General features: G+C 43.1%; 1 protein-coding gene across 1 annotated transcript in view; it reads right to left on the minus strand.

Annotated features, from left to right (window-relative positions):
* Positions 1–2,051: 2,051 nt before the first annotated feature.
* ANKRD55 (ankyrin repeat domain 55) overlaps positions 2,052–12,388 on the minus strand; it is a 57,173-nt gene continuing 46,836 nt past the window's right edge. Inside the window, exon 11 of the mRNA XM_068423856.1 lies at positions 2,052–2,320. Within this exon, the coding sequence (XP_068279957.1) occupies positions 2,052–2,320 (269 nt within the window). The remainder of the gene's footprint in view (positions 2,321–12,388) is intronic.

Genomic DNA, 12,388 nt, shown 5'->3' on the forward strand with positions numbered 1-12,388 from the left:
ATTAATGTCAGCCAGAGTTGTTACTTTGGGCTCTCACTCTGTGAAGACAAACTTCATTCTTATAATGTCTACACTGACACTTAGGGTTAACATAGAGATTATTCACTGCCAGCAGAGCTGTATGAATTAGTTTTTCCTTCTCCTTTGTGCAGTCTGCACCAAAACCATCTGCTCTGTACTGTCTGACAGTGGCTTAAGGCCTGGACTGAAGCTTGAATATTTCTAGGAACTGGTTTATGAACCACTTGCCTCTTGTGTGAGGCCACAGGGAGAGGTACAAAAGGGCTGGAGTCAGAGTAGAGAATTTGGGGGGTGCAACTAGTGGAGTACCAGGACAGAGAAGCTTCGGGGCTCTGGAGAGCAGAGCAGCTCAGGCAGTGACCCCGTGGAGCAAATACCAGTCTGCGACACTGTAGGAGAGACTCTGGACTTTTCAGTGAGGCTGGGCTGAGCAGGACTGGTCAGGTGCAAAGACAGAGCATGCCAGAATTGATTTTTCCTTTAACAGAGCATGCTTCTGTCATGCAGTATTTTTCCCGTCTAGCCTCAGGGACTAGGTTGCCTGTCAGGCCCAAACACATGAGCTTTTGACTCTCACAGATTTCGGCAGTAAGCTAGAGGTTTACATCACTTCTTGAATTTGAGCTTTATACCCTGACATTTGGATTAGATGTTTAAAAATAAAATATCGTTTTATTTGTGTGCAGAAGTTCCCTCTTCCCTGTGTTGCGTCAGAGCAGCTGTTGTGCTCTGCTTTTTTCTCTCTGGGACTGGCTGTGACAGCCACCAGCCATCCTTCTATTTACAGTCATTACTGCAAGGAAATTGTAAACTGCAGCTACTGGGACATGATTATTTTCTCTTTCATGTCAGGTTTGTCTTTCACTGTGACACAGAAAAAGAAATGTTTGTACAGCTAATAAAACATTTGTCTAGAGATAAACAGAAAAGCCATGTCCTGGTCTAATGAGCTGCTGACGTAGAGCTAATGTAGGACAGGTTTACTAGCAATGGTGGTACAGAAGGGGTGACAAAAGGGGATTATCCCCCCCTCCTCCTGCCCACAGTAGTGCCCACAGCCCTTCCATAATCAGAAGTGGGGAAGCCTCCAGAGTAAGAGCAGCAAGATTTAGATAAGAATCCTAAAGCAAGCAGAGGCTGGCGTCTTTGTCGGCCTCTAGGAAAGGACAGTCTTGTGAAATGTTTAGTCAAAGGCTTATAGTACTTGTCAAAGCTCTTGACTGAACAGCAGTCTAGTTAGATTTCCTTCTTCAGGTTGGTGATCAAAGTGATGAAATAATGCCTAATGACTCAGGACAGTGCAATCCTTGTTTTATGAAAATAACAATACACAATTGCATTTTTGTCACTGAGGAATATGAAGAATAAAATGAAAGAGACATAAATCTGTCAGTGCAATGAACAGTTTTGAACAGTGTGTGCTATAGCCCTGTCTGTCCCACAGGGATTAGTGTTGTACTTTTTTAGCTTGTTGAATGCACATACCCCACAAACTTACAACGTAGAAAATATGTGAAAAACAAAGAACCAAAACCCCTCATTTCCTAAAACTGCCTTTTATTTTGAGCTTATCATTTTAATCTTAAAAAGATATTTTTGGTGGCACACAGCCTTAGAATCAGCACCTTTGCATTTACAAACTACAGAGCATCCCCGTCAATTTATGTTTCCCTAATTCCCACTATTAAATCACACAGAAAATCTTACTCTTTGCTCCTTTTTTCTGTGAAAAGGCTTAACAGCACACTGCTGCAACAGGATTGCATGTTATGAGAATTCCATTTGCAAAATAAATTTACAGCACATTAAATATTGGTTTAATAATTTCATCATAAATGAAAACTATAATGAAAATGCCTATATAAATACACAGTGCAGCTTTTGTGATGTGCTACCCTTTCTTGTTTTTTGTTCCTTTACACCCCAGTTTACAAGAGCATCTTCAGTGCAAAATAATGAGATTTTACTGTACAGTTATCTTGTAACAAGCTCTTAGATACATTTCAACTGATTGAGGCCAGTGTAATGAGTTAATTTTCAGCATCTGGTTTGGTGAGAGGTTTCTCAAGCTCTTCTGCAGGGTTAGACTTCTTCTGGCTTGGGATAGCAGGTAGGACACGGCTTGGTTTCAGAGGCTCTCCTGATAGACCAGGCAAGAGAGAATAGATCAAATGACTCTGAGAATGTCCCCTTTTCTGGGATCTGGGGGTTGAGGCTGGTGGGAGAATAGCTGCACCAGTCCTTAGGGAATTTAAAGGCAGGGACTTAAACTTCTTAGCACCCTGGGATGGTAGCTTAACTAGAGGAAAAAGAGAGAAAGAGTGCACAGAAAGTGAAAAGCATGACACTTTTACAAATGAGTTTGCTACTTTCTTTGAACTGTTGTTTGTTTGCCTTGTGTGTACTCAAACCTGCATTTGAAAAATGTGATCAAAATATGACTAAAAAATTTCTAAAGCCTGGCAGGTCTAATCTTCAACTGAAGAAAACAACTCCAGTGTTAAGTGATTTACTTTGTGTTTGGTGATTAGCAAGACTTGATAAGTTCAAACGTTTACTTTTGATAAACAGAGAATTTGTAGTTTGTCTGAAGGAGACTTGGTCTGTTTGGAGAGATTTCGACATGACACTTTTTCATCAAAAACCACAGGCTGACTGAACCAGAAATGTTCCATGGGAGTATATTATTTTTAACAAAACCTTTGTGGGAGGCTGCTGTATTACCCAGGGCAAATTCTGATAAAAATCTTAGGAAGATGAAATGGTAAAACGTGGGACACTGTGTCTGGGTTGCTCTAGTAAATCATGAAGATAGGTCCACACGTGCTCTGCAAGTCACAGGCCACAAAAGTAGCCCATTACACTGTAGCACACTAAGACCCACATTGAAACACAAGAGCCACAGCTGTTGTACGTCTTGTGTGTATCAGCAGTCCTGTTAGAAACTGTGAATTTAGATCATCCTTAATCTCCACCTCACACACAGCAGTGTAACATTGTTTGTGCTTTAAAGTTAATATAGTTCTATATCTTCTCTAAATTGAAATCCTCAAGCTCCTTCATTCAGACAATGCACTAACTAATTTCCTAATTTTTTAAAAGGGAAATTCAAAACCTTAATTGTAGACCTATTTTTCTCTGCCTTGGAATTTATTGTGAGTTGTGTTAGCTTGTTTGAATTTAGTTCTCCCTTTTATTCACAAGCTCCTTGTATGCAAACAGTTTGAGTTTTTCAGTTTGAGCATATGAAGAGTTCCCTACTGGAGTTAACACCATCTTTGTTTCGGCCACAGAATCTTCCTTGCAATTTTTCACATTAATTTTTTCCTTGGTTGCATTCTCATTCTATCTGTGATTTCCTTCCATCTGTATCTGTTGTGATGAATATATGAGAGTCTATTAACGTTTTCCTCTGAGATGTTCCAGTTTAAGTTTCATCTTACTAGTCATGGCAGCTTCCAGAAGGTTATTTGGGTTCTCTGCCTGTTTTGCTGGCTTTGTCCTTTGAAACTAACCACAAATGTTTCCTAGTGGTCAGGTATTAAAAACCATTCTCTGAGCCAACCACTTGTCCTCAGAGTGATATCATGCTTATGTCCTGTTTTTTTACATGGAGGAAGAATCCTGCTATAAAGCACTCTGCTCAAAGGTGACCATCTCAACCTGTATTATCATTCCATTTCCTAGTCAACTCCAATGAAAACATGAGTGTTCATGTTTATATTTTTCCTGGCAGCCCCTTTGATTATTCCCTTTTCATAATCTCTGACAGAAATTTTCCTGGTGCAGGTTCAGGGAAATTCTACAGAAATTAGGAATGGAGAAGAGCATTCTCTCTTAACCCAGTGAAAATCATGTGTAATTCCAGAGAAACATCTGAAGTTAATCCAGATTTGGACCATTTTAATAGAGGATAAACTGGTAAATGAGCTAATTTTTATTAGAAATAGCAGACCACATAATCAACTGGTATGAAGTGAGTAACTACTGAAGTCAATGCACCTGTGATAAGGTGGACCTTGCAAGTCAATTTTGATCTTAAAAAAAAATCCCCAAGCCAAACTAAACATTCAGCACACTCGAGGAACTCATAGCTAGAATAGTGGATGGAGTTTCTTGAGGGCTGTAGAATAAAAAGACAAGAAGAGAGGACTTAAGGAATTTCAGGTCAGTTAACCTAACCTAAAATATCCTAAATACATAAAATCCTGCCCACAATTAGTGTTTCTCAGAAGTGAATCTTTGAACCTACGATGTCTGCCTTCTCACTGCTTATCAAGAAACATCAAAAAGAATAACTGGGACACTGGTGGAGTGGATGCAGGAGAAGTGAGAAATTGTGTAGTTTTAATAAGGAAGGATTATTAACTTTGTCACAAATTTTCATAAAAAATAAGGTAGATCAATTACTATAACGTGGACACACACCTGATGAAAAAAAGGCACTTAAGTTGTAGTCTCCCAGAGAACAGGTTTACAATGCAAAATGACCTTGGTAAATTGGAGAAACAGTAAGAAATTCAGGTAACGAAACTTAGCAAAGGCAGATATGTGCCACTACACTTAGGGAAAACAGAAAAACAAAGACATCCCAAACCACCAAAAGTCCAACTGTAAGATGAGGAATAACTGGCTAGGGAAGTAACAGTCCTGCAGGTAACTGAGGACACAGACTGTGCCCAAGTCAGAAATAGATTGAAGAAGTTAAGCAGAAACCCTGCATCTTCCGTGCCACGGCACACTAGTCTTGTCATGCAAGCCCTTCTATGTCTGTAGATTTATGTAGTATATAATTAGTAAGCCAGAAATTTGCCCTGTTGAAAACAAATATTACCTCTCCAATGTCTGCAGTGAGCACCGAAAGAGCTTTGCATCTACATATTTTTTTACTATATACATTGCTCAAAAGAGGCTGAAGTTCTCCTTGCCGTATTTCCCTGTACCATATACTCATTTAATCATTCATTGTTTATTTATTGGGAGCCGTAATTCTCTAAGACACACCAGGTATCTATCTGGGGCGAGGCAGAATCTTTATAGAGAGGACTTTAAAAATTGGAGGATTTTTTTTTTTCTTTTCATGCTAATTTCAGTACAATTCAAGCTGTGATGGCCTGAGCAGGCAGTGTTTACTAGACCTGCCTGGCCTTTGGCAATGTAGTGTAATTCATGGGCCATATTCAAGGTTCATTCATGTTCAGAAATTCAGGAAATCACTTAGTTCTTCTTTCCATGAAAAAAAATAATACCATTAATACTTAGCTTTAGTTCATATTGAATTTGTGTGAATCAGACACGGCTAAATACAGTAAATGAGCCCATTTGTTTTCTGGCACATGATAGAAAGCTTTGAGTTCATTGAAATTTTGATATGTAAACCATATGCTTATTAAGAGGCTCACTTGTTTCCCTTTTTGGAGCATAAGCATTCATGCATTCAAAGTTTACACCTGTGTAAAATATCTCCAGAACACTTTACGTACTAGGTAAGCCCTTAGTGATGGGTTTAAGCAGGGCAGAAGCAGTGTAGTTTAACTTCACCCCCATGACCAGGTAGCCATCACAAACCCATGCTCTTTCAAAGAAGAAAAAACCATCATCCAAACATCGATGCTTTCCACGTCGTCCTACATACTATCCTGTCAGTTTAGGATATTCGTTAATGATTTCAGGACTGGTACATGGATGGCTTTGAAATAATGCATATAATGACTGGTATTAGTGTATGAATTGAAACACATGAGCCTGGACCCAGCACTGGGTTCTATGAGAGACAGAATCCTTAAGGCTGGTTGCTATACATACAACATGTATGGAAGCTATATACAGAAAAAGCACCAGTAATTATTCATGTTCAGAGGGCAGAGTCAGCTACTGAAGACCTAGAGATACAATAAGAGCTACTAATTCAGGAAGCCTTTTCCACTCAGTAGTGACTCTTGAGTGGCTGCTATTACAAACTGCAGAGTAAAGAACAAGGCTGTCAGGGAGGCACTGCCCAAGAAGTATGTACTCCAGCAGAAGGGATGGGTCTGAGACTCTCTTCCTTTTGCAAGCAGTGGACCATGGTGGCCCTCTGCGGAGAGGAAGGTGCTTTGTGGAATCCTTTGCTGTTAACTTGTGAAAGAAGAAACTTCAAATCATGATGAATAACAGCAAAAACACACACTGATCCCCAGAAAGTATTGTTAAATGACCTGCAGAAATAGATCCTTTTTTTTTTTTTCTATGCAACAAGTACTAACGTCACTATGGCTTCAGAGCTTCTAAGCCACATAAAGAACTGAGAGCAGCAGAGAGTTCTCGAGAAGTCCCATATTTGTTTGGAAAATTATTCTGCCATTGTGTGAGCAGTGTGTGATAGTTGTAAGCCTGTTTTCCAGGGTCCTTGGGAAAGTCACATGATGAGATAGAAAAGGTGTGCTGGGGCTAGAGCAACAGCATGCAGAATAACAGTGATGCCAGGCTGTGCTGAGGCTACTCAAGAAGCCATGTGAGGGACCTCTTTGGCCCTGGGAAAATCTGGAGGGTGGGAGTTTATGAAGTGTGGTTTAAAGTCACTTAAGTACTCTTTTCCTAGGCTATGGTTTTATTCCTATTATCCTCTTTCTAACTTGTATTTTTAGATGTTTTTGCTTAGAGAGTAAAGCATTTCTTCCTTTTTTTTCATTACCCTTTCTTTTTTGGGAGATGTTTCTTCTTTCTGTTAATCTCTGAGTAGTTTCAGTTCTCTTTCTAACATGTGCTTATTTTATTGTTCTAGCTCCCTGGTTGCCTTATTTTTTTTTTCCACTGGCTTTGTTGCATGTTTTTAACATGCATCTTGTGTAACAAAAATATTAGAGAAACACAAACTTAGTTGCTGGAGCCATTTGCCTGGGTAAAGGCTGTGTCCAGAACAGTAATATTTTTAGGGCAGGATGAAGGATGAGTGAAATCTTGGCTCTGAAACAGTTATCGGAAAGCTCCAGGATCAAATGTGTCATTTGCGTTAACAAAGAAGAAATGTAACCTATTTTGCAAATAACTTTGCTTTTCTGTTACTGGCTTGAACTGATGTTCAAGCAGTAATGGCACCTGGATAAATATGCTGCGTTAGTTAATTAAACTGTGATTATTAACTGTGAGAATTGTATCTTAACTGTAAAACACAGTTTTTGGCACAAGACTAGAACTAAAATCCTGGATGTTGATATGAATTACTGCAAGAACAACAGTGATTATGAAATCATTTTTTTTAGGATTTTGCTTACAACTATGTTTTAACTAGAAGACACAGAGAACTTCAGTAGAAAGCTTAAAAATAGAAGACTTGGAGCTGGGATTTTGGAAGCAGTTAGGTTATTTTCTTTGCTCTGAGCAGACAGAGAATACCGCCTCAGTATTCCACATATCTCTACTTTTCTTCTTCCTCTCTTATTTACTGTGCAGCAGCAGTGCAGGATTCTATATTTCCCCTACCCAATCTGGTGTTCCCTATAAAGCTACCTCTGCTGTTTCGTTCTTAGTAATATTGTCATAGCTGCAGAATTGCTTCTGAAACTCAGATCATAAGAGGCAAAGAATCTTAAATTTAGCTCTGAAATGTAAATGCTTTAGGACCTGGCTTGTCTGCAGGATGACAAATATTAAACTGCAAATCTTCATCTGAAATACATTGGGGGATTTGCACTTAGTTTAGCACAAGAATGTGAGGGCAGGACACTGCTGGGAGTAGGGCTAGTGTTTGTATGTGAAGAACACCCCAGTTTCTTGCTGGATCCAGCCTGGGACACTCACTAAGTCTTGACACTATGCCGGGGTTGTGGGAGTAGGGTGAGGCTTTCCCTGCTCTTTGGGACCTTGCTTCTTACTGCCTTGGGAATGAGGAGCTGGCTGAAAGTGCAGAGGAAAAAAAGGCTGCTGCTTTCTCAGTCCCTTTATTTTGGCTCCTGTGTTATAGAAGCTACCCAAACCAGTTGCTGTTGGAATGAGAGAAATGAATGATCTCCATCCTCCTGTAAAAGCTAGTCTATCCGCTGTACTTAAGACAGAGACAGAACATCTTTTCACCTATGTAACATTCAGAAAATGACAAAATTTCTGAAACCTGATTATCTTGTTCTAATCTTCTTTCTTCTAATTTTTACTAGCAAAAGGACACAAAAATCAGTGTCATGATATTTTTCGTGCTGTCTGCAGAAGACTCATTCCTTATCCTGGCTTTCACCTCACGTATCCAACCTTTCTATGCCATGCAGTCATTAGGGTGTTGTCATCCATCTCTTTACATCCTGTAAGTCACCATGTTACATCATGTCCCACTCCCTGTGAAAAGCTACCAGAGTCATACAGGCATATGAAACTGAGAGTGAAACCGAGAGTGAAAAATCCTGTGTCTGTGAGAATTCCAGTCACCCCTGCTCTGGAAAACAAATGTAGAACCACACTCTCCTGTGTATTGACGTGCATCGCCTCTAGTAGTCCAACTCTATGAAACTCATTGGAGAAAAGGGTTGTGATCAGCAGCACAAAGTCCAGCTGGAGGTGAGCCAGTCACTAGTGGAATACCCCAGGAGTTGATACTGGGGCTGATCAGAGCACCACAGAATGGTTGGGGTTGGAAGGGACCTCTGGATGTCATCTAGTCCAGCCCCCTGCCAAAGCAGGTTCCCCTAGAGCACGTTGCACAGGATCACATCCAGGTGGGTTTTGAATACCTCCAGAGAAGAAGACTCCACAGCCTCCCTGGGCAGCGTGTTCCAGTGCTCTGTCACCCTCAAAGTAAAGAATTTTTTCCTCATTTTCAGATGGAACTTCCCATGTTTCAGTTTGTGCCTGTTGCCCTTTATCCTCTCAGTCTTCTCTTCTCCAGGCTAAACAGACCCAGCCCTCTCAGCCTTTCCTCATAAGAGAGATGCTCCAGTCCTCTAACCATCTTTGTAGCCCTCCACTGGACTCTCTCCAGTAGTTCCTTGTCTTTCTTGAACTGGGGGGCCCAGAAGTGGACACAGTACTCCAGGTGTGGCCTCAATAGGGCAGTGTAGAGGGGCAGGATAACTTCCCTCGACCTGCTGGCCACACTCTGCCTCATGCATCCCAGGACACCATTGGTCTTCTTGGCCACTACGGCACATTGCTGGCTCATAGTGAGCTTGTTGTCTACCAGAACTCCCAGGTCCTTCTCTGCAGAGCTGCTTTCCAGCAGTTCAACCCCTAACCTGTACTGGTACATGGGGTTATTCCTCCCTAGGTGCAGGAACCTACACTTGCCTTTGTTTAACTTCATTAGGTTCCTCTCCACCCAACTCTCCAGGCTGTCCAGGTCTCACTGAATGGCAGCACAGCCTTCTGGTGTATCGGCCACTCCTCCCAGTTTTGTGTCATCAGCAAACTCGCCGAGGGTACACTTAGTCCCTTCTTCCAGATCATTGATGAATAAGTTAAACAGGACTGGACCCAGTGCTAACCCCCAGGGAACACCACTAGCTATAGGCCTTCAACTGGACTCAGCACCGCTGATCACAACCCTCTGAGCACTGCCATTCAGCCAGTTCTCAATCCAGCTCACTGTCCACTCATCTAACCCACACTTCCTGAACTTTCCTATGAGGATGTTATGGGAGACAGTGTCAAAAACCTTGCTGAAGTCAAGGTAGACAATATCCACTGCTCTCACCTCATCTACCCAGCCAGTCATACCATCATAGAAGGCCATCAAATTGGTCAAGTGTTATTTCCCCTTGGTGAATACACGTTGACTACTCCTGATAACCTTCTTTTCCTCCCCATGCTTAGAGATGGCATCCAGAATGAGCTGTTCCATCACCTTTCTAGGGATGGAGGTGAGGCTGACTGGCCTGTAGTTTCCTGGGTCCTCCTTCTTGCCCTTTTTGAAGACTGGAGTGACACTGGCCTTCCTCCAGTCCTCAGGCACCTCTCCTGTTCTCCATGACCTTTGAAAGATGATGGAGAGTGGCTTGGCAATAACATCTACCAGCTCCTTCAGCACTCATGGGTGCATCCCATTGGGACTTATGGGTTTATGGGTATCCAATATGCCTAGATGATTTCTAATCTGATCCTCCTCAACTTTCCGTCTTCCTTTCTCCAGACTTTCTTTTACCTCCAAGGTCTGGGATTCCTGAAGGCCGGCCTTAGCAGTATAGAGTGAAGCAAAGAAGGCATTCAGTAACTCCACCTTCTCTGTATCCTCTGTCACCAGGGCATCCACCTCATTCAGCAGCGAGGACACGTTTTCCCTAGTCTTCCTTTTGCTGCTGATGTACTTGAAGAAGCCCTCCTTGTTGTCCTTGACATCCCTTGTCAGATTTAATACTATTTAATGTCTTCATTAGTGACTTGGATGATCAGGCAGAGTGCACCTTCTGCAAGTTTGCAAATGATATGAAACTAGGAGGAGTGGCTGATATAGAAGATGGGTGTGTTGCCATTCAGAGAGACCTTGACAGGCTGGAGAAATGGATGGACAAGACTTTTACGAAGGGAAATGTAAAGTCCTGCACCTGGGGAGGAATAACTCCTTGCACCAATACATGCTGAGGATCAAAGAGCTGAAAAGGAGCTTGTCAGAAAAGGGACCTGGGGGCCCTGATTAGACAACAAGCTGAACATGAACCAGGAATGTGCCCTTGTGGCAAAGGCAGCCAATAGCATCCGGGGCTGCATTAGGAAGAGCATTGCCAGCAGACTGTGGGAGTTAATCCTTCCCCTCTAGTCAACAGTGGTGAGACACATCTGGGAGTGCTGTGTCCATTTCTGGGGCCCCGAGTACAAGACAGTCATGGACATGACTGGTGCTACAGGCAGGGCTTTGGGTTCTTTGATAACGGCTGGTTTTATAAGACAACAGGCATGACGGTAATACATGGGAAAGGTTTATGTCGTAGGGGCATAAGGGTTCTGGGACAGGAATTAGCAGGGCTCATTCGGAGAGCTTTAAACTAGATTCAAAGGGGGATGGGGTAGCAGCTGGGCGTGCACCACTGGGGCAACGCTCTAGTGCTGAGGTAGACCAGGAGGCCTCCCATCCCCCTAGGGTGAAATCGGTGTGCCCAGCTCGCTCCCTGAAATGCCTGTACACCAATGCACGCAGCATGGGGAATAAACAGGAGGAGTTAGAAATCCGTGTTCGGTCAGGGGGCTATGATCTAGTGGCAATTACAGAGACTTGGTGGGACGCCTCGCATGACTGGAATGTGGTCATGGATGGCTATGTCCTGTTCAGGAAAGACAAGCCACTAAGGAGAGGTGGTGGAGTTGCTCTTTATGTGAGTGAGCAGCTAGAATGTATTGAGTTCTGTCCAGGGGCGGATCAGGAGCGAGTTGAGAGTTTGTGGGTGCGAATTAAGGGGCAGGCTGGCAGGGGTGATACTGTTGTGGGTGTCTATTACAGGCCACCGGATCAGGATGAGGAGGGTGATGAGGCCTTCTACAGGCAACTGAGAGCAGTCTCACAATTACAGGGCCTGGTTGTCGTGGGGGATTTCAACTACCCTGATATTTGCTGGGAGGCCTACTCAGCCAGCCATCCTCAGTCCAGGAGGTTCCTCCACTGCATTGATGATAACTTTCTGATGCAAATGGTGGATGAGCCAACTAGGAGAGGAGCACTGCTGGATCTTATCCTCACTAACAAGGAGGGTCTGGTTGAAGCGGTGAAGGTTGAGGGCAGCCTTGGTTGTAGTGACCATGAGATGGTAGAGTTCAGGATCTCATGTGGCAGGAACAGAATAGCTAGCAGAATCACAACCCTGGACTTCAGGAGGGCCTTTTCAAGCAATTGCTAGGGGAAATCCCATGGGACAGGGTACTAGAAGGTAAGGGGGCCCAAGATAGTTGGTTAGCATTCAAGGACTGCTTCTTCCGAGCTCAAGATCAGAGCATCCCAGCAGGTAGGAAGTCAAGGAAGGGTACCAGGAAACCTGCATGGTTAAACAGGGAACTGCTGGGCAAACTCAAGTGGAAGAAGAGGGTGTACAGATCATGGAAGGAGGGGCTGGCCACTTGGGAGGAATATAAGTCTGTTGTCAGAGGATGTAGGGAGGCAACTAGGAAAGCTAAGGCCTCCTTGGAATTAAACCTTGCAAGAGAGGTCAAGGACAACAGAAAGGGCTTCTTCAAATACATTGCAGGTAAAACCAACAGTAGAGGCAATGTAGGCCCACTGATGAATGAGGTGGGGGCCCTGGAGACAGAGGATAAAAAGAAGGTGGAGTTACTGAATGCCTTCTTTGCCTCTGTCTATACCGCTGGAGGCTGTCCTGAGGAGCCCCGGACCCCTGAGTCCCCAGAAGAAGTCAGGATAGAGGAGGAATCTGTCTTGGTTGATGAGGGCTGGGTCAGGGACCAATTAAGCAACCTGGAC

Source organism: Nyctibius grandis, chromosome Z (genome assembly GCF_013368605.1).
Source record: "Nyctibius grandis isolate bNycGra1 chromosome Z, bNycGra1.pri, whole genome shotgun sequence".
NCBI lineage: Eukaryota > Metazoa > Chordata > Aves > Nyctibiiformes > Nyctibiidae > Nyctibius > Nyctibius grandis.